Source organism: Macrobrachium rosenbergii, chromosome 51 (genome assembly GCF_040412425.1).
Source record: "Macrobrachium rosenbergii isolate ZJJX-2024 chromosome 51, ASM4041242v1, whole genome shotgun sequence".
Classification (NCBI taxonomy): domain Eukaryota; kingdom Metazoa; phylum Arthropoda; class Malacostraca; order Decapoda; family Palaemonidae; genus Macrobrachium; species Macrobrachium rosenbergii.
The window spans coordinates 7,334,561-7,357,824 of record NC_089791.1 but is presented as its reverse complement, the minus strand read 5'-3'; the positions used below and the strand labels follow the sequence as shown (position 1 = coordinate 7,357,824).

Here is a 23,264-nt window from a genome sequence, read left to right as displayed (position 1 = left end):
CAAGTGTGGCACGGTAGCCTTTTACAGCTGAAACAGAGAGAAGCTTCTCTCGGCGAAGGAAAACAAGGAAGTCCGCGACCTGCTGAATAGTAGCTTCGACCGGAGAGATATCCCTTCAACGACACCAACCACAGAAGACGGACCACTGTCCCTGGTTTACCGCTACGGAGGATCGTCTGAGGTATCCTGCCATCTCTGTTGCTGCATGACGCAAAAAGCTTCTCGCTCACAAGAGATGGTGGATAACCTCCAGCCATGAAGACACGGACTGCACTGCCTGGTGGTACCGCTCTACGTGGGGTTGACACAGCAGGTTGGGCCAGCGGGGGATCTCTCTCGGCGCCTCGGAGAGGGAGAGCTAGCAGGTCCAGATACCAAACGGCCTGTGGCCATTTGGGTGCCACCAGAATCATCCTGAGATTCGGAGTGATCATCACTGGGTTGATCACTCGGCGAATCAGACAGAACGGGGGAAAGGCGTACATGTCAAGGTTGTCCCACGGGTGCTGGAACGCGTCCTCTGCAGCGGCCCATGGGTCTGGCACAACCGGACAGAAGACCTGGAGTTTTCTGTTGTGCCGGGTGGCGAACAGGTCGATGGCAGGACGCCCCCACAGGTCGAATAGCCTTTCCATCACTTCTGAGTGAAGGGACCATTCAGTTCCTATCACTTGATTCTGGAGGCTGAGCTTGTCTGCCACAACATTCCTCTTGCCTGGAATGTACCTGGCTGACAGCTCTACAGAGTGAGTCACGGCCCACTCGTGCACCTGCATTGTCAACTGGTGGAGCGGGAGGGACATTAGGCCCCCTGCTTGTTGACATATGCCACTACCGTGGTATTGTCGCTCATCAGTACCATGGAGTGTCCCATCACTCGATCCTGGAACTCTTGGAGAGCCAGGAAGGCTGCCTTGAGTTCCAGGATGTTGATGTGAAGGCGCTTGTCGTCTTGGTGCCACACTCCCGAAGTAAGCAACTCCTCCAGGTGTGCGCCCTATCCCATCGATGCATCTGAGAACAGCAGCATGCCCAGAGGGGGAGTATGCAGGGATACTCCTATCAAGAGGTTCCTGTTGTCCATCCACCAGCGAAGGTCCTCCCTCACCTCCTCGAAAAGAGGAATGAGGTAGGACTGGGGGTCTGGGGACTGGGGGTCTTGGGACTGGGACCAATACTCCAGCGATGACAGGTGACCAATGACGACTTGCCATTGCCGAGCTGGCTGCTCTTGTCGTGACAGGAACAGCTGTGCTGCCTGCCTGAACCTGCTGATACGAGAGTCTGAGGGAAAGACTTTCACTGCCACCGAGTCTATCAGTATGCCCAGGTACTTTATCCTCTGCTTGGGGATGAGATCTGACTTCTCGAGGTTCACCATGATCCCAAGATCACGGCAAAACTCGAGAAGCCGATCCCTGTCCTGTAGCAACTGCGAGCGGGAGCTCGCCAGGACCAGCTAGTCGTCGAGATACCTCAGTAGACATATCCCGTGCGAGTGGGCCCAAGCTGACACGAGGGAGAAGACTCTCATGTACACCTGGGGAGCGGTCAAGTGCCCGAAGCAAAGTGCCCTGAATTGGGAGACCGTCTCCCCGAGGACAAAGCGGAGGTACTTGCGAGAGGACGGATGAATGGGTATTTGGAAATACGCATCCTTCAAGTCCACCATAAGCATGAAGTCATTCTCCCTGATGGAAGCAAGCGCGGATTGCCCTGTTTCCATCGTGAACCGGGTCTGGCAAACGAAACGGTTTAAGGGAGAGAGGTCTATGACTGGTCTCCATCCCCCTGATGCTTTCTCTACGAGAAAGATCTGGCTGTAAAAGCCTGGAGACTGGTCCAACACGACTTCCACAGCACCCTTGCTCAGCATGGCTTGCACTTCTTGCTGTAGTGCGGTGTCCTTCAGAGATCCTTGGACGTACGTGCGGAGATGGACCGGAGTGTAGGTGAGGGGAGGCCGAGACACAAAGGGTGGTAGATATCCCTCCCGAAGGACATCCACTATCCAGGTCTCGGCTCTGTGTTGCTGCCACTTTGCCCAATGGCTCGACAGGCAAACCCCCACCTTTGGCAGCTTTTGGAAGGAATGCCGCCCCTAGTGTTTCCCCTTCTTGTTCCCCTTGCCCCCTTTACCGGACTGGAAAGTGGGCTGAAAGGGGCAGGAAGGCCCACCCTTTCTAGAGGAAGAAGAAGGCTGGATGTTTCCATGGGACCCCTTCGAAGACTGGGACTTCTTAGGGGCTGAGGAAGTGCCAGCCTGGCCCGAGGGCCTGGCCGCAGTGGGATGCGAAGACCCAGAGGTCTTGGCCACTGCCTGGTGGACAAGCCGGTCGCCATCATTGGCCCGGCGCTTGTCTACCGCGGCGTCCACCAACTCCCTAGGGAAGAGAGAGGAGGAACCCAGCAACAGTCCATTCCGCAGGGTCACTGCCGACTCGGGTCCTACAGACCTGGAGAAGCGAGAGAGAACGGCGTCTCTCCGCTTCAGGACCAGGTTTGCCCACAGGTTTGCCGTCTGGTGGGCGAGGTAGGAGGTGGCCCTATCCCCAGACTGGCACAGTCTCCCAAAGGCGGAGTCCTCCCCAGGCACGATAGCGCCCGAGAAAGCAACTACCTTTGATACTGTGAAGGACCACAGATTGAGCCAGGAGACTGCCTGGAAGGCCGCCATGGCGGTGGCTTCCAGGGTTGCGGCTTCTTGCTGAGAGAAGGAGATGCTCTCTGCAGTAAGCTGCTGCAACGTAAGACCCGGATCCAGACATGCCAGGTAGCGGTCAACCTGTTTAGGCGGCAATGCCCTCTCCACTGGAGTGTAGAAGCACTTCTGGCGAGGGAGAGGGGGTGGAAGAAGCTTATCCGAGCGGTTCAATCTAAGTGAATTGTCTTGCCCAGACAAAAGACTATTCACCTGGTCGAGGACCCCTTCGGCAAGCGTGGACCACGGCAGCCCCACCGAAGCCTTGGGTTCCTTCTTGGGTCCCCAAAAAGGATTCGAGCCACGACAGACGATCCACGGTTGAGGCCGTGGTCCCTTCCCCGAGGTCACTGTGCTCACGAATCAGCGCAATAACCTCTGCAAACATCCTCTGTATCTCAAGGGTGTCCGCAACCTTGGGAACAGGACCCTCAAGTCCTTCCAGAGTGCGGTCCTCCCGATCTACTCTCCCTGCAGGAGGGAGAACCTCTGCAGACCCCCGTAATCCTTCCTGCACCACACGGGCATAAGACCTGGTCGAGCCGAGGACCGAGCCAGGTACATACGCCCCGAGGTAGAACTCTGGGGAGAAAACTCGCCAGATTTCTTCCTGTCTGACTCATGCCCCTTGGAAGAAGCCCAAGAGGTAGAGGGGACAAGCGAGGAGGATCGGGCGCTCCAACTAGCCTTGCTGGCAGAACCAACAGGGGCAGCGGGCCAGGAGCAGTCACCAACCCGCGGTGGTGACGACGGCAGCCTGGGTCAAGGAGAGTGCTTTCGCCTAGGCAAAGCAGTCTCCCGAGGAGAGTGGAGCGGCTTGTGTGAGCCGAGCGGCGCGCTCGCCTCCCCCAAGCCAGGCTGGCCGCGGACGTGACTGGGGACTGGGAGGAGTCGAGTCCGCGGCAGGCTGGCGCAAGCCCGCACTGTCCTCTAGATGCACCCCAATCTTCTTCGAGGCCATAGCCTCTCGGGAAGACTGAGCAGGAGATCTCTTCTCTGCTTCTCCAGGCATTCGGACCCAAGGGACCGAAGCACTTTCCCAGGAGCCTGGCTTGGCACTCACAGGGATACCAGCAAGAAGAGTCGGGGCACCTGCATGCCCAGACTCTTTCTCTCGCCCCATGCCCGGGTCTGTACGGCGAGACGTTTCTCCCGTATCAGCCTGGGGTACCCGGGTCTCCTTGGAAACCCGGATACTCGGAGCGACTCGCGCACGAGTGTCCGAAGTGGACCCACTGGGCTTAGAAGCAGGTTTCTTAGGCACAGCAGGGGGAGTGCGTTCTGTGGTCTGCACGCCCTTGGCTCCCGATGCGACTGACCCAGGGGCCAGAGCAGCGGTTCCCTGATCAGCAGATAGGGAAGAGCCAGCGAGAGATCCCACTGCCTTCCCTGGGGAAGGAGGCAGTCCCTTAGAAGTCTCGGTGCAAGACTTCTTGTGGGGGGTGGGGGGGGAGAGGCAGACTTCTTCTTCTTTGGCCGGGAAGCCTCGGAAGGAGAAGAGGAAGAAGAGGTAGCAGACGAAGACAATGATGACGACGAAGACGACGACACCTTTCTTGATCTCTTCTTTGACTTCCTCTTCGCCATCTTCCTCAGGGTCGTAGTTAAATCCCCAAACCATGCAGGAGCAGCCGGGGGGGGGAAGGGGCCACAGCAGCAGGTACAACCCGGGCAGCGTACGCGGTGCTCGGGCCAGCAGTTACCGGGGTGGGAACACCCGCACGGCAGCCAGGAACATACGGATGCGGAGCCAGGAATGAAGGCATGGGTGACACGCGAGCAGCCAGGCCGGGCCGAGCCAGGGTCAAAGGTATGGGGAGCGAGTCAAATGATACGCCGGGCTGAGAGACAGGAAAGTGAGGAGCTGGAATCATAGTCATCATTGAGCCAGGGTCAGCAACAGGGGCAGGAACAGTCACATACAGCACCGTTGACGTAACCATGTAGGAAGGCCCCAGTCATGAGAGCGGGGCCAGGAACCCAAGAGGCAGTGGTACCGAATGGTGAACGGCAGGGGCAGCTGAAACTTGGGTATCCAGGTGAGAAGCCACTGACACGTGTAGCTTGGAAAATCCGGACATGGTAACAAACATGGTGGTGATCGTGGTTGTCGCGTGTGTTGTTACTGGAGCGCCAGACAGATGAGATACTAGGCCCTCCAGTGACAGAACGCCACGTAAACCCAGGTGTAGCCAGGCCAAGGATAGATCTGACACCTGGATATCCATCCCGAAACCTGAGGAAAAAGTCAGGTTAGGCTGGGAAGTCTCTGCTCGTTCTGGGGGAAACCCCACCCCCCACACGGAAAGAGACCCCTGAGAGGAAGTCCTGATCAACCGCCGCCCCCAACCCCTTCCACACCTGATGAAACAAATGAGGAAGGGGAAGGGGAGTCCTCACCCGAGGGAGGGAGAGGGAGCAAGCAGGGGAAGTACACATGGAGGGAGAAACGAACCCGACACATTAGCCACCACTGGAGTCGTTGGGGGCGTGTTACCCTCAGACGATTCCTTGGCTAGCTTCCGACGGTAGCGTCTCCTCCCTTCGAACCTCTTCCATTGCTCGGGAGACCAGGAACAACACTCGCTACAAGGAGCGTCGCCCGAACACACACGCCCCCTGCAAGATGGGCAGAGGGCGTGTGGGTCTGTGTCAACGCTAGACCTAAAGGTATTACATTTCTTGCCTCCTACCCCAGGACACACACGCTGGGGATAGGAGGGTTTAGAAGGTTTATCAACATTCATACTTGAAAGAAAACAAGGAATTTTCCCACCAAAAATGTTGAGAAAAGGCAGTCAGGCAGACAGCGAAGAAACAGTGTCCGCATCCCACGACGGCCGAAAGCAAATTGGAATGTTTGCATCCAGGCAGGCAGTACTCCCGCCTCCCAGACGGTAGTTAACTGCCTAACCACCTTGTTTGAAGTTCAACGGCCGTTTCCAGCCTATGCCTGAAAGTAATCCCTAACGTAAAGGACCGAGGGTTTGTATATTGGGTCGGAACAAACATTCTTATTTGCCTGATGACTCGTCATATTTATTTGATTTCCTTTTGCACTCGTTTCCATCACGTATACTTTTTTGTTGGACGATGCACTTAGGTTACTTCAGTTACTCAAGTTACTTTTACTCCAGTCTTTGCCTTAGAAATGATATTTTCATAATAAAATAAATTTTTGAACATACTTACCTGGTAGTTATATATATAGCTTAAGTCCCTGACGTCACGGCAGAATTTCAAAAACTCGCGGCAATCGCCGATCGGTAGTCAGGTGAACCACCTGTGCGCCCTCTACCCAGGTACCTGGAACCATTCCAACTATTCCTCAGATCTTCCATGCCCCTAGTCTCTAGAGGGGAGGAGGGTGGGAATTTAATTATATATAACTACCAGGTAAGTATGTTCAAAAATTTATTTTATTATGAAAATATCATTTTTAAACATCTAACTTACCTGGTAGTTATATATATAGCTGATTGACACCTTTGGTGGAGGGTCAGAGACAGCAAACATCGTTGGAATTTGCTTAATGGTTAATAAACCAACTTAAGGTCCTTACCTGGATTAAGGAAGCTGACTTCAATGAACTCCCTCATTTTGTCTGCTTTCCTTAAGAGGTCCAGCAATCCACTCAGGGGGCTGAAGACCTCTAGGAGCTGCCAACCGGTGTACCAACCTCTATGTGACAGACAACCTATAATACCCTTGTTCCTGGCGCCACCAAGGAACAAAAATGATCATTTGACTAAAATTGATGATTGTGGAAGACTGCGTTCAATCTTCACAAACAACCATAAAATTTCAACCATTCCAAGGTAAGAACAAAGGGTATTGTTTTATGGAATTGGATTAAGGAAGCTGAGTTCAATGAACTCCCCCTCATTATGTCTGCATTCCTTAAGAGGTCCAGCGATCCACTCAGGGGGCTGAAGACCTCTAGGAGCTGCCAACCGGTGTACCAACCTCTATGTGACAGACAACCTATAATACCCCTAAAATCAATGATTGTGGAAGACTGCGTTCAATCTTCACAAACAACCATCAAATTTCAACCATTCCAAGGCAAGAACAAAGGGTATTGTTTTATGGGATTGGATTAAGGAAGCTGACTTCAATGAACTCCCCCTCATTATGTCTGCATTCCTTAAGAGATCCAGCGATCCACCCAGGGGGCTGAAAATCTCTAGGGGCTGTCAACCGGTGTATAACCTCTATGTGACTAGACCTCCTCTCAATACCCTTGTTCCGGACTCTACCAAGGAACTTTCATCCCAATGATTGCGGAAGACTGCGTCCAGTCTTCACAAACAACCATAAAAATTCTCAATTCCAAGGTAAGAAAAAGGGTATTGGTTTATGAGATTGTAGGGGTATTCCCCTCTCCCATTACTGAATTAGATGCTATAAACGGGCACAGCGTATAGCAATCTTCGCATAATGTCTGGACTTGTTTTAGATAGTGAGAGGCAAATACTAACTTGCTTCTCCAGAAGGTCGTGTCCAAGATACTCTGCAGGGACCTGTTCTGTTTAAGAGCTACAGAGGTTGCTACTGCCCTGACCTCGTGCGTCTTTACTTTCAGAATCTTGTAGTCTATCTCTCTACATTCCATATGTGCTTCTTTTATCAACTGTCTGATAAAATAAAACAGAGCATTCTTCGACATCTATACAGAGAGCTTTTTGACTGAGCACCAAAGCCCTTCTGAATTCCTTCTTAAGTCCTTTGTCCTATCCAGGTAGAGCCTTAGAGCCCTTACCGGGAATAGGACTCTCTCTCTCTCCTCCCCTGTTATGTCCGTTAGGTTCGGAATCTCGAACGTTCTGGGCCAGGGTTGTGACGAGTATTCATTTTTTGCAAGGAAGCCTAGTTGCAGTGAGCAGATTGCCTTGCCTTGCATAAAATCTATATTCTTGCTGAGAGCATGTATCTCACTAACTCTTTTCGCTGCAGCCAAACTGACCAAGAAAAGAGTTTTCATGGTGAGGTCCTTTAAAGATGTCCTCTGCAAGGGATCGAACCTACTCCCCATGAGGAACCTCAGGACCACGTCTAGGTTCCATGCTGGTGAGTTCTCTATATACAAATTTGGGTTACAGAAATATTGGAAGAGGACACATGGTTGTCCTTGCACCATCCTCTAAATACCTCCCACTTGGATTGGTATACCTTAATGGTGGATAACCTCCTTGATTTGCGATAGCGCCAGCTGTCTCCTTCGAAAAACTTCTGGCTCTTGTGAGTTTTCCGATAGTCCGAAGGCAGTTACTAGTAGCGCTTGTAGGTTTTGGTAATATCTTTCCAAGTGGGGTTGTTTGAGTAGATCTACTCTCTGAGGTAGGCTACTCGGGATGTCCACCATCCATTCTAGTACCTCTGTGAACCAATCTGTTGTTGTTCAGTAAGGGGCCACAAGGGTCATTCCGGTCCTCTCATGTGACACAAATTTTTTCAGTACCCTGTGTATTATCTTGAAAGAGGGAAATGCATACACATCCAAGTTGGACCAGTCCACCAGGAACGCGTCTATGTATATAGCCCCGGGATCTGGTACTGGAGAACAGTAAGTTTCCAGCCTCTTCATTTGTGCTGTGGCAAAAAGATCTATGCAAGGACGTCCCCAAAGTCCTGATGTAGCGTTCATTCTGTTGAGAGGACTTTATTTCCTGCTCAGAATATCCGCCCTCACATTTTTTCTCCCCTTGGATAAAGTGGGTTACTAGTTTTACATTCTCCTCCTTCGCCCAAAGAAGAGGTTCTCTTGTTGTCTCGTATAGAGACCTGGAGTGAGTGCCCCCTTGTTTGCTGATGTAGGCCAACACTGCTGTGTTGTCGATGTTGACATGCACCTCTCTGTTCCCCACTATGTTCAAACTCCCTGAGAGCTAGAGGGATTGCAGTTAGTTCCTTCTAATTGATGTTTAACTTCTCCTGGTCTCTGGTCCAGGAGCCCGAGACTTTTTATTTCCCTCGTGTTGCTCCCCATACTGAGTCCGACGCGTCGGATAACAACACTAGGTCTGGGTTCCTTTAATATAGAGAAGGGACCTCCTGGAGCTTGACGGGGACGTTCCACCACTATAAATACGGTCTTATTGGTTCCGAAATGGGGATGCACTTGGTCTCCAGTTCTATTTCCTTGTCCCAGTTCCGATTTAGATGAAACTGTAACGGGCATAGAATTAACCTCTCAAATGAGACAAACCGTTCCAGCGAGGAAAGGGTTCCCAGCAGACTCATCTATTCCTTTGCCAAGCATAACTGTCTCTTTATAAAGTTCTGAAATTTTCTTAAGGCTTGTCCTGTGTTTGCAATAAACGGAAAAGCCCGAAAATCCTGACTCTGAATCTTCATCCTAAGGTATAGAACCTCTTGGGATGGGATCAGCTGAGATTTCTATCTGTTTATCAGTAGACCTAATTCTTTGTTAGACGCTTGATGCCAGTGCATCTTGCCCTGAGCTAACTCCACGCCTTGGCTTCCAATATCTTGAAGCCTGATGTCCTGACGCCCAATGCCTTGACGCTTGACGTCTTGGGTTCATTGACGCTTGTCGTCATGGTGTTTCACTCCTAGAGTTTCATTCACTACGTTCAGCGTCTTAAACTTCTGGACGTCTAGAAGCTTTAGTTGGATGTCTATTATCCTTCTTCTCTTTGCCTGGTTGTCACGCTTGCACCAGGGAAGACAAAGTCTGCTGCATATTTTGTAGTAAAGCTATATGCGGGGCTTCCTGCTGTTGGGGACAGGCTGGGGAAGCCTCAACTACGGCAATTATTTCCTCCTCATCATCAATAATGGACCGTGGAGGGGTTCAGCAGACGAGTACCAATCCGAAGGAGGAAGAGGAGGATGTACGGAAGGCAGCACAGTGTCCGCCACGCTCTTGCAGCCTGGTATCCTGACTGAACAGAACTGTCTACGTTTGTTCTTAGTAGGAGAGCTACCCTTGGGGCTGGAAGGGAAGAGCTCCGGGCTGCTCCAGTGGCTACAATCTGTAGTCTATGAAGTCTTATCATGACGTCCCTCAATATTAGGTAACTTGCTCTTGAGAGGTCTCGGCTCCAGAGCCAGACGTCAGCCCTGTCTGTTTAGGTCGAAAACAGAGAGACCGAAACTGGAAAACCTTTCCCGTGGACGAACTTCAGAAAATTCTTGGAGTTCGGGTGCATGGTGATGTGAAAATACGCATCCTGGAGGTCCAGTGAGGCCATCCAGTCATGCTGTCTGACCGCTGCTAGAACCGATTTTGTCGTTTCCATAGCGACCTTTGTTTATTGCACAAAAAAGTTGAGTGCAATCCCGTCTAGCACTGGTCTCTAACCCCCCAAGCATTTGGGGATCAGGAATAACCGAATGTAGAATCCTGGGGAATTCGGATCCTGAACTCTCTGTCTGGTCTCCTTTTGCAACATCATAGACACTTGTTGCTGTAGAGCCTTTGCCTTGGTTCTGTCGTTGCATTTGGCAGAAAGGTCGAATTGTCTTGTTACTAGAGGGGGCCTACTCAGGCTGGACAGTCTGGCTCCTACCACAGTCTGCAGGAGAAGAAAGGCAGGTCCTCCTTCTTCCCTGTGTAGAGCCTCTTCTCGTTGCCATTCATCTACCCGCCCTAAAGGAACCTCTATCGGAGGGCCGACCACGAAAGAGCTGAGATACCTGAAACACAGGAATCTCAGCCTTACCCTTTTTAGCGATGAAAGTCGTAGGTAGGACTTTTCCTGCTGTTTTAGATATTAAATCTTACGTGGTTTTCTGGGCCAAAGATGAAAAGGCCTCTTTACCAAATCTTGAGAGAAGAGGTGAGAGGAAAAAAAAAAAGAGGTATAAATCAGTTCTGATTTTGATTGGACGTGACCCCATTAGCCAGGAAAGAGCAAAGATGGGCCCTTTTCTTCAGGATTCCCGCTGAGAAAAGTGCAGTTGATTCATTGGAACTATCTCCGATTCCTTTATCCATACACGACATCAGATATATGAGTTCTTCGGTGTCAGTCGTGTTGAATAATTCCACCTTCCTTCCTAAATCTCCAAATTCTTTTGAGGGGGTGGTCCAATTCTGATATCGACCAACAACTTCGTTTTCCCCATGGCCACTCGGCGAGAAGAGTCAACAAGATTCGAGAAGGTTCCTGGGAAGGGCAAGTATTTCAAGGCCGAACGATTCTCCAGTTTGATACTAAACGCTAGACCTTGAGCTAGTTTGGTTGGAGGAAAAACAAAGGCTGTCTTTCATTGTTTCTCCTTCGAAAGTATCCATTCTTCGTAATTCTGCCCTCTTAGACGCCTTCACAAGAGTAAATTCTGAAGGCGGGGAACGAGGAGCAGTCAGGATAAATTTCTCTGGAAAACATTTCCGAAAATAGCTTCATAAGCCTTTTCAAGTCTGATAAAAGCTGATGGCCTTTTATATTGTCTTCGTCAGAAATCTCTACAATAGGATTCACAGAAGAATGCGGGATATTATCATTCTCTTCTTCCGATTTTCCGAAGACGGAAGTAGCGACGTCTTTCAAAATATCATCTTGACACCTGGCGTCCTGGCGTCCAGTGGCGTGTTGGCGTCCATTTTCTTGAAGCTTAATGTCTTGGCGTCCAGCTTCATGACGCCTGACGTCCTGGCGTCTAACTTCTCGACACTTGACGTCCTGGCGTCCAGCTTCTCTACGTCTGACGTCCTGGCGTCCAACTTCTCAACGCTCGACGTCCTGGCGTCCAGCTTCTCACTTTCGCTGTCCTGTCAAACCTAGAGGTTACTTAAGAACTGGCCGCCTGTGCGACATTGGTCAAAAGCTTCCTCCGGTTGACGTACAGCAACCGGTGGACGAAAAAACACTTTAACCTCGCCTTTCCCATGGCGAGGGTGAGCGTCCTGGGAAACGTCAACAGGTACGCTTGAGGGGACGACTGCTCAGTAGCTAAAGCCTCTTGCCTCCCTTCGTCTGTCGACTTTCCTTCTCACAGGGGTTGGTGAGCTTGGAAGAGGTCTAGGACTAGGAGCACAACAGGACCGAGCGGTCGCACCCTCCACTGCACTTGCACTAACAACATATTAACACTTGTATTCTTTAGATCTCTTATTGTCGATCACATATTATCCCTGTCTTCTGAGAGGGATTTTACCTGTTGGGCCAGGGTCTGAATGGCAGCCAACAAATCATTAAGTATTAGGTTCTTACCTGTTTCAGTAGAGGGTTCAGAGACTACCACTACGGGAGAAGGATCAATAGGATAGTTAGCAAGGGGAAAAGAATTAACTATTCCCTGGTTATATCAAGAAGAGTGAGAAACAGTACTCTTGGCTCTTCTGAGCCGGTCTTCCATTCCCGTTCTTCAGACATACTAAGTGGGGATCCAAGGAGACTTTAGCAAGCCGCTTGCATCCCCACACACACACTTTCACACTCGATGAAGTCAGATATGCTATAAGAAAATCCAAAAGTGAACAAGCGAAAGCCAAGCCAAAGTGTACTTCACCAAAATAAGTTGCGAAAAAAACACAGGCTACGAGCGAAATTCCATCGATGTTACTGACACAGCGGCAGGGAAGATCTGAAGAATAGTTGGAATGGTTCCAGGTACCTGGGTAGAGGGCGCACAGGTGGTTCACCTGACTACCGATCGGCGATTGCCGCGAGTTTTTGAAATTCTGCCGTGACGTCAGGGACTTAAGCTATATATATAACTACCAGGTAAGTTAGATGTTTAAAATTAATCATTTTCTTTGTTTAATGGACAAGGTTGGACTTTGGTTTTGTTATCATCACTTCCTGTTATTTTTGCTTAGTGCTCTTCCCTACATCCTGACGTTCATATAAATGCATAAGGTGTACGTTTACCTTTGGTACTTCCAGCTTTTCTATATATTTTTATGCTTACTAATTTATTTGGATTACCATTATAACTGGTTTGTCAATGATAGTTTTTTATGGTAAAGCACTGTTGAGAGAACTCGTACTTGATATTTCATCACCATCTTCATCAATGTCCATCTCTTCAATTTCTTCATGGGTTGCAGAATTTTCAAATTGTAAGAAACTGATGACATTTAATTTTGGCTTGAGATTCATTCTCCTGGGATTTTACTGTCCCTAAGATTACTGATTGTCTGCATTGCTCTATAATTACTCATGTTGCTACTCCCAATGCTTTAGTTAGTTTTCATTTCAAAGGTAAAGTTTCTGGATGCATTTTTAAATCCCTCACTCTCAGCTCCAATTTTGCTTCTCTGGACATACCTGTTACACTTTGTAATATTTCTAGTTGGGTGTTGTATACAGTATATAGAACAGACATTCTTTTGATCAAGCAAAATGGTTTTGAAAGCAGTAACGCAAAATGGTGTTCCGTGGTTCCGGTGTTTTGCATGATCAACAGATTTGCAATGTACACATTTGCTGACATTAATACATTTCTCCTTGTGTGCCCATATCTACTAAAAGTTTTACACTGAGCAGGCTTGGGTTTATATGATTTCAATACTGTTTTGGCCTAATTTCAATAATCAGATGACAATGTCAAGTGAATTTAATCCTTACCATATTTAGAGATACGGTATACTGTATTTACAGTAGCTTCATTTAAACTAAAAAAAAAAAACGCACACACAACGCAAATAAATCCACTCATCAAACACAGGAGGTGAAGAATGAAAGCATAACAACAATAACCAAGATTGTAGGCATAAGCTGCCTCTGAAGGACTCCAGTCAATAGGTCAACAACAAATACTGCAAACTCCCACTCATTATTACTCCATGGATGTCACTCACACAAGCAGCTGTTAAACATGTAATTAATTAAAGTTATCAGAATAGTTGTTCATTCTCACCCACAGTTCTAAAAGCCTATTAAAAAACTCTGCAAAATGATTCACATACCGTCTAAGACCCATGAGCAATATCTTAGGCTTTTGATCTGAGGAAAAAATGTTTGAAATATCTTGGTCTGGATCTTCTGGTCCATAAACATAATCCTTCGGAAAGGAGCCAACAAAGCTGGCCCCAAATTCTCCACGGTAATGTTCTTCATCTTCTTGACTATACGAAGCCTGCAAAATGAGGGGAAAAACTGTTAATGTTTGTTCTTTCTACTGCATAAAATAGTTATTAGCAAAGGCTATGACATTCTTTAAGATGAGGACAAAATAAGACCCTTTCACTGTTTGTTAAATCTTGGTATACTGTTAGAATACAGTACAGTATACCTAGAATCCCTGGGCTTTACAAGGATTCCAGTCCTCATCAACAAACCAAAATGGTCAAGAAGTCAGATGATCGAACTGGACTGCTTAGTTTTAAGACCCAGTGAAAAGTTAGTTTCTTAAAATTTTAACAGGCGGCTTATATTTGTTTGAATTGGGAGCCATTAAGCCTTTTGCAAGGTGAGAAGTTAGGAGTAAATCATTAGGCAATGCTGTAATTGTCATGCTGTTTTTTCATATTTTAACAAAGTGAGAATTAGCATTAAGGCAACAATATTAGACAATTTTGTTACTGAAACTTATTATACAATGACATTTTTAACAGTGACTGATAATCTGAGGTTACCGAAAGGGTAAGTCAGGTTGGCCTAACTTGTTTGCAAAACATAGATGTGATGGTAGATCCCAATTGTGCTTAACTTACGAGCCTTGGTGTTTACTAAAGGCCAGTATTTCTTTGTAGTGTTTTACAGTAGTGACAGTTACGGTGGAAGAGGTCACTGGAAGGCCTTTGGAGACCTTCAAGTGGGAAATCAATCCCAAAACACTAGGCTCAACCAGCAGGCCTAAGAAAGGCCATAACTCCCTAAGCCCCTTGAGCTCCACAACAGCTGCAAGACAATTCAGGTTAGGTGAAGCCACATCCCTTCACCTCACGGAGGAGTGTCCTTCCGAGGACAACTCGCCTTACGAGCAAAAGGAGACCGCCAGAGAGTGGTCAAACTGGTCACTGGCTCCCCTCTGCTGGCTCTCTACTGTTGACGCAGTAGGAGATGGCAAAGGAGAACCGCTCCCTTAGGAGTAGCAATAGCAGGTGGAAGCTTGGCCAGGGACCAGAAGGAACCTGATGACACCGGAGAAACTTTCTTCTCTTTCTTCTTTTCCAACCAAACTTTACCCACTGTCCGAAGGCCAGACTCAACACTCACTACACGGGCTAGCTTGACTGCAATTATGCTTCCTGCATGATGCACACAAAGTATGAGGGTCAATTTCTATCGAGGAAAGAAACCAATTACAAGATTTGTTCTTACCTGGGCAATGCCTTATAATAAAAAGTCTCCTCTCCCCAGGCTGCTGCAAGTTAAGGGTTTGCATAATAAAAACATCAGCAAACAAATATACACACTTATATACAAAAAAACAACAAAAGGAAAGCGAACGGGAGTCGGGCAGGGAAGCGCAGAGACTTCTACACACGAATGTGCTGAAAGCAAATTGAAGTGCAGACTGACAAGAGCAGACCCACTCAACATCAGAAATGGTCAAATAATAGTTCATATATGCATTTTCCTCCACAGGAAATATAGGAGGCATATGAATAATAACCTGTGTATTATTACCAAATATGAAGACTTCCACCACTTAAGTCACTTGTTGTTGTACTCCAAATGTTCTGTATGTTCTTGTTCTTTAACCATTAGAACTGGTAATCCTACAGCTTAGGGGTTCAAATTCACTGCACTACGTAAAGTCAAGGTCAGCAAACAGACTTATCAAATATTTATTGAATCATGGAAAACAATGAAAAAAAAAATGCCTGGAATGCACCTGGCTGACAGCTCTACCGAGTGAGCCAGCGCCCACTCGTGCACCTGCATCATCAACTGGTGGAGCCAGAGGGATACTAGACACCCACTGCTTGTTGACGTATGCCACTACCATGGTATTGTCGCTCATCAGTACCACAGTGTCCCATCAGTCGATCCCGGAACTCTTGAAGAGCCAGGAAGGCTGCCTTGAGCTCTATGATATCGATGTGAAGGTGCTTGTCATCTTGGTGCCACACTCCCAAAGTCAGCAACTCCTCCAAGCATGCATCCGAGAACAGAAGCATGTCTGGAGGGGGATTGGCCTATGCAGGCATACTCCTATTAAGAGGTTCCTGTTTTCCATCCACCAGTCTAGATCCTCTCTCATTTCCTCAGAAAGAGGGATGAGACAGGACTGGGGGTCTCGGGACCAGGACCATTACTCCTTTAGTCTCCACTGTAGAGACCAAAGGTGAAGACGCCCTTGAGGGACCAGCTTCTCCAATGACGACAGGTGACTGATGATGACTTGCCACTGCCGAGCTGGCCTTTCCTGTCGAGACTTCTCAAGATTTACTACGATCCCAAGATCGCAGCAAAACTCAAGGAGACAATCCCTGTCCTGTAGCAACTGCGAGCGGGAACTCGCCAGGACCAGCTAGTCGTCGAGACACCTCAGCAGATGTATCCCGTGCTAATGGGCCCAAGCTGACACTAGAGAAAACACTCTCGTGAACACCTGGGGAGCAATCGAGAGCCCAAAAGAGTGCCCTGAATTGGAAGACCGCCTCCCCGAGGATAAAGCATAGGTACTTGCGAGAGGGTGGGTGAATGGGTATTTGGAAATAACGCAACCTTCAAGTCCACCGTAAGCATGAAGTCGTTCTCCCTGATGGAGACAAGGCAGGGACTGCACCATCACCATTGTGAACTGGGTCTGGCGAACGAAACAGTTCAGGGGAAAGAAGTCTATGACCGGTCTCCAACCCCCTGTGGCTTTCTCTACGAGAAAGATTCGGCTGTAAAAGACTGGGGACCGATCCAACACGACTTCCACAGCACCTTTGCTCAGCATGGCTTGCACTTCTTGCATTAGTGCGATGTCCTTTGGAGATCCAGGAACGTAGGTGCGGAGACGGACCTGTGTGATGGAGAGGGGTGGCCGAGACTTGAAGGGTAGTAGATATCCCTCCCGAAGGGCATTCACTATCCAGGTCTCGGCTACATCGGAGGGGAAAGCCCGCCCTAGTGTTTCCCCTTCTTCTTCTTCCCCTTGCCCCCTTTACCAGACTGGAAAGCGAGCTGAAAGGGGTGCGAAAGCCCAACCTTTCCAGGGAAAGAAGAAGACTGTGTGTTCCCACGAGATCCCTTCGAAGGCTGGGACTTCTTAGGGGCCAAGGAAGTGCTAGCCTAGCCCGAAGGCCAGGCGCTGCAATGGAACACGAAGACCCGGAGGTCTTAGCCGCTGCCTGGTGAACAAGGCGGCCGCTGTCATCGACCCAACGCTTGTCCACCGCAGCATCTACCAATTCTCTACGGAAAAGAGAGGTAGAATCCAGCAACGGTCCATTCCGCAGGGTCATTGCCGACTCAGGTCCCATGGACCTGGCGAGGTGAGAGAGAACGGCATCTCTCCACTTAAGAACCAGGTTGGCCCACAGGTCTGCCATCTGGTGGGCGAGGTAGGCGATGGCTCTTCCTCCAGACTGGCACAGTCTCCCAAAAGTGGAGTCCTCCCTGGGTACGATAGCGCCAGGGGAGGCAGCCACTTTGGGTACTGTGAACAGCCACAGACCCAACCAGGAGACTGACTGGAAAGCTGCCATGGCAGTGGCTTCCAGGGTTGCTGCCTCTTGCTGTGAAAGAGAAATACTCTCCGCAGTAAGTTGTTGCAATGAGAGACCCGGACCTAGACAAACCAGATCTGGGTCAACCTGTATAGGTGGCAATGCCCCTTCCGAGGGTGTGTAGGAACGCTTCTGTTGAGGCAGAGGAGGGGGAAGCAGCCTGTCCAAGTGGTTCGATTGAAGAGAACTGTCTTGCCCAGACACAAGACCATTCATTTGATCAAGGACCCCTCAGCAAGCGTGGACCACGGCAGCCCCACCAAAACCTTGGGTTCGTTTTCGGTCCCCAGAGGAATTCGAAGCGCGAAGGACGATCCACAGACAAGGCCGTGGTCCCTTCCACAAGGTCATTGTGCTGATTCATCAACACAATTACCTCCGCAAAAGGTCCTCTGTACCTCGGAGGTGTCAGCGTCCCGGGAAAGAGGACCCTCGAGTCCTTCCAGGGTGCGGTCCTCCCGATCTACTCTCCCCATAGGAGGGAGAACCTCGGCAGACCCGTGATCCTTCCTGCACTACAAGGGCATATGATCTGGTCGATCCGAGAACCGAGCCAGGAACATAAGCCCCAAGGTTGAACTCTGGAGAGACAACTCACCGGAGTTCCTCCTATCCGACTTGTGGCTCCTAGGGGGAGCCCAGGAGGTTGAGGGGACAGGCAAGGAGGATCGGGCATCTCCGCCGGTCTTGCTGAGTCGGTACGGAGAGAGGTATCTCCGGCACCAGACCAGGGGACCTGGGTCTCCTTAGAAACACAGGTACTCGGCGCAACTCATGAACAAGTGTCCGACACAGTGCTGGCCTTAGAGGCAGATTTCTTCAGCACAGCAGCAGGAGTGCAAACCGAGGTCTGCACACCCTCAGCTCCCAAGACGACTGACCCGGGGGTCAACGAACCGGTTCCCGGGCCCGAGGGCCAGGAAGAGCCAACGGGAGATCCCACTGCCTTCCCTTGTGGAAGGAGGCAGTCCCTTAGAAGTCTCGGGGTAAGGCTTCTTACGGGGGGAAGAGACAGGTTTATTCTTCTTTGGCTGGTGAGCCTCAGAAGAAGAAGAGGAGGTAGTGGATGACGAGGATGACGAAGACGAAGACGATGACAACAACTTCCTGGATCTCTTCTTCAACTTCTTCTTTGTCATCTTCTTCAGGATGGTGGTCAGGTCCCCCATCCAGGAGGGAGCAGCAGAAGGCACAGGAGCAGCCAGGGGAGCCAGGGGAGCCAGGGAAGCAGGGGCAACCCGGGCAGCAGAGACGTCAGTGTCAGGCCAGCAGCTACCAGGGCAGGTGGAGCAGTGCGGGAGCCAGGTAAGCCAAGAGCCGGTGCATGAGTAGAGGGCACGGATGGAGCAAGAGCAGGAGCCAGGCCTGGTCGAGAGTCAGGAAATCCAGGAGCCGGAACCAGAGTCGAAATAGAGCATGGGTCAGCAACAGCAAGGACAGCAAGAGCAGGTACTGAGATAGAAGACACCGATGATGTGACCAAACTGGAAGGGCCAGGCAGAGATAACGGCGCCAGGAGGCAGTGGCACGGCATGCAGCAAGGCAGGCGCGGCTGATACCAGGGTGCCCAGGTGCGAGGCGACAGTCACAGGCAGCTTGGCAAATGACATCATGGTGATGGGTGATGTAGAGGAAGTGGCAGCTGCATGGATTGTCACAGGAGCACTGGACAGATGAGTGATCAGGCCCTCCAATGACGGAATGCCAGGTAGACCTAGGTGCAGCCAGTTAGATGTGAGGTCAGTAACCTGCCCACCAAGAGAGGCCTCCACCCCAAAACCTGAAGGCAAAGTCAGGCCAAAGAGGAAGCCTCTATTTGCTCTGGGGGAAAAAATTCCCCCCCGGAGCAAGGAGAGGGCCCCAGAGAGGATGTCCTGATCATCCACTCCCCCACGGCCTTCCACACCCAATGAAGCGAGTGAAGAAGGCGAGGGAGAGTCCTAACCCGAAGGAGAGGCAGCAAGAAGGGGAAGCTTGCCGGGAGGGAGAAACGATCCCGACGGGTTAGCCACCAAGGGAGTCATCAGGGGCATGTAACCCTTAGATGATGCCTTGGCAGGCTTCCTTCGGTACTGTCTCTTCCCCTCAAACTTATCCATTGCTTGGCAGACCAGGAACAACACTCCAAGCAAGGAGAGTTACAAGAACACATACGTCCTCTGCAGGTGGAGCAAAGGGGTGTGGGTCCATATCAGTATGCAAGCGGAAGCTATTGCACTTCTTCCCTCCTACACCCGGACATACGCGCTGGGGAAAGGAGGGCTTATGGGGCTTATCAACATTCATTGTACCCGGGAAAACAGCTCGACAGCAGTCAGGGCAGAGAGCGAGAAACACGTTTGCAGCACACGATGGCTGAAAGCAAATTGGAATGTTTACATCCGGGCAGACGGTACTCTCGCCTCCCAGACAGTAGTTAACTATATATATATGTATACATACTAGGGGTCTGGGAAACACCTCCCAAACATGGGTGGTTTGCATGGAACAATAATGGTCAAAATTGATAAAACACAAGAGCGGTTAGCAAAAATAAGCTAGCTAGGTAGTTCCTGTATTTGGTGATGAAATAAGGTGTCAATAGTAATACCCATTGGGGTAAAACTATAGAACAACTCTGCAAGACTTATCACCTTGGAAATTGAGTTTTCCTAAATTTTTAGTGTTGCTGATGAAGGAGGTAGTGTTGTTTACTGGTGGTTAACTATTATTAACCTCACTTTTCTATCTGGGACCCTTTGGGAATGGGTGGGGTAAAGCACAGGGAAAGAAAATGGACATGTTATTGTTATGATGGCCACCCTGAAATGGTTCTGTGCATATGCAAGGCATATGTGAGCCATATGTTCAAGAAGGGATTGGCTAAGGAAACCTTTTATAAAGGGAACCATACTAACCTAACCTACCCTAACCGGTATTATCTTATAAGTTGCCAATACATATGAAATTGTAACCTACATTTTTTAAAAGAGCTCTTCATTCTCATTATTTTGAACCCGATAAGCACTATGAGCAAATGATAAATTAAAAATTAATCAAATTACGACTTATAAGGCAAGACAATACTGGTCCTCTGCTCCATAGCTAATACAGCAAAATTGTAACCAGTAAACACGCCTAGGTTATATTAGGTTGGTATTTTAAGGTTCTTTAAGTGCCCTACCATTTCCTAGCCATTTTTGCATGAAAAACCTAAAATGGTTTTTCATGCAAAAATGACTGACTGGAGTCTTATTGGCAACTTATAAAATTTTACCACCTAACCTAGTAGGCCGTTAGGGTAAACGTTCGGAGCGTGAGACACTGCAACATTCGTCCGCCGTATGGACACTTCCAGATAATACATTCGAACACGCCCCCATCAGCATCAGTGAGACATGTGCCCCCTCTGCACAACACGCCGGGGCCTCTATGTTCCTATCAAAGTAACAGTTTTCTCCTAAATTACGAAATAATGGCATATTTCCGACTGAACAGAGGTTTGTTAAGATTTAGCCGTGCATGGTGCTAACTTACCGGCCATGACATTCTTGAAACTTTTACTTAAAACATTTAAAAGTGGACGAGTGACGCCATCTTGATATTTGCTGAGTCACTTGTGTACACAAACTGCCCATTTCCTGTGTTAAATCTGCAAAATATTTGTACCCATAGACGCTGACACTGTTTCCTTGACATCAGTAGTAAACGCTGGCATTTTTGGGGATTGGACAGGGAACTCTAGCGAATTTTTGGGACGACAGAGTGCTAGATAAGATTTAAATAACTAGGCAGCTAATCACCAGGATAAGGTTATAAATTGAGTAAATGTATTATGTGTTCATTATAATTCATTTGAAAATATTTGTTGTTGGAGCAAACCAGATTCTTGAGACAAATTTCAACGCTTTTGCTGTGAACATTACAACGTAGCTATTTTTCATGTTTTGCTATTCTTTTATCTATCAATATATATTACATACAGTGTAATATATATATATCACAAACACAGTGTAAGTTTTGTCAAATATAACTGGGTTTTAAGTAATAATTTTGGATTTAAAACTTTATTTCAGTCCTGTATTTTGACGTCATGGCATCTTGACTCTCGTATCAGTTCTAGATAAATTGTCATACTCAACTTTCTTGCATTTTTGCCAAAGTGGCAACACTCATATATACACATCACATGTCTCAGAAGTATACATAGTAATATGTACTTAAATAAATGAAAAGTCCTACCAACAAAATACTACATTTCCATTGTAAACAGTTCGCTAATGCTGGAAAATTGTTCACGCAACAGTTTCGCTACTTTGATGGAGTAAAGTACTCTAAACAAACATTCTCACGTATTTTAAGTGGTATTTTGAGTGAATTAAGAACAAAATATGCATAATTACAATCAAATAAGCACTGTGGAGCTTCAGTAGTGATGTACGTAAGGATAAAACCACAGATTAAAGGTAAAAATGCATTTCAGTTCAACCACATGACAGACGGGAATTACATGTCTCATATTTTCACTAGTATAGGCAACAAAATGTTGTTTTATCATGCTGATTACAACTAAAATCTTGAGTAATATCTATAAACTTTACATATAAATGCAATTAGTGTCAGTACACCGTTAAATGAACGCTGGGAAGGAAGTGTCCAATCACCATTCATTTTGTCATAATCTTTGGGAAGACACCATACTGGATTCAAAATTGACTTCAACACCTATTTTACAAAGACTTCACATGCTTATTTTAGTTCGTATGGCAGTTTCCTATAGCTCATTTTGTTAATGAAGCTTCAATCTTTTGAAAGGTTTTCTTAAAGGTTTAATATTTTTGTTATTTCTCCAATTTAAATACAAAGTGAAAAGTGAAAATTCTGCCACCCATGTGTCTCAACCCTGACCATTTACCCTAATTAGCCAAGGGGCAGACCTCCGATATAGGAAGCTCCACTTTTCACCACTTCCCCTATAACACTGCACATGTGCGATAGCACTCCAGGATGGCCAGCATACAATAGCATAGCCTATCAGTTCTGAGGTTAATTACAGTCGACCACCAAATAATAAACAGTAAATTCTTGATAATCAACCAATTTCATATACTGTAGAAAAACTCAATTTCCAAGGTAATAAGTCTCGCGGAGTTATACTATAGTTCTAACCCCTGTTTAGACCTGGCCTACCAAGGCAGGGTAGTAGCCTAGGCCTATTGTTTATAAAATCCCAGAACGACGTCATGCCTACGACAGGCGAAATTCCCTATGCCTAAACAGACAAGGGAGGGTCACGCTTCTGGCCTATCGGATCTAACCTTACACTTCTTATGTATCTGACACAAAATTAACTGATGAGATCCAAAATTCTACGACCTCTGTGAAAATTCGCAGATAAATCTTGCCTAGGTCTCTTCGTATCCAAACAGGATATCCTACAGGAACCAAGACACTGACACCACGGTACTGTAGATGCGTCAACCTCCGTTGAAGGATAGCCTTTATCTAATTATTAAACCCTTGGCACCAACATTCCCATGGATTAAATATAAAACCTGCCCAATCTTATATACCTAGGCACAAAATACGACACCTGTTAATCGTAAAATGTGTTCTGTCTTCGCAAAATAGTATGCTTACCATTACGGAGGTGCTGCAGTCAGATCATATGATGATAGTAAACAATCAAGCGAGACGCTCCTTTCAAACAGAGATTTTTTTCAGTTTTGTGGATAATTTCTGAGGTTACTTTATATAATGATTGTAACTTTATGAAATTTCATTTAGATTTCATAGTGATGATAATTATGTAGGATTTTTTTAACCTAAATCAAAATAGTTCTATGCTGAGAGAGAGAGAGAGAGAGAGAGAGAGAGAGAGAGAGAGAGAGAGAGAGAGAGAGAGAGTATAGGGAGGATGTGGTTTGTTCTTTGCGTTCAATATTTATTGTGTTTTAATTCAGTAGCATCCGTTTTCAGTGATGTTGAATTAACCGTATT

General features: G+C 47.9%; 1 protein-coding gene across 1 annotated transcript in view; it reads right to left on the bottom strand.

Moving 5' to 3' along the window:
* The window catches only part of RagC-D (Ras-related GTP binding C/D), a 264,323-nt gene extending 241,292 nt beyond the window's left edge, over nt 1–23,031 (bottom strand). Inside the window, exons 1-2 of the mRNA XM_067094786.1 lie at nt 22,905–23,031; nt 13,584–13,753 (exon numbers count right to left, since the gene is read on the bottom strand). Of these exons, the coding sequence (XP_066950887.1) occupies nt 13,584–13,753; nt 22,905–22,907 (173 nt within the window). The 5' untranslated portion in view covers nt 22,908–23,031. The remainder of the gene's footprint in view (nt 1–13,583; nt 13,754–22,904) is intronic.
* Between the last annotated feature and the right edge of the window lie 233 nt (nt 23,032–23,264).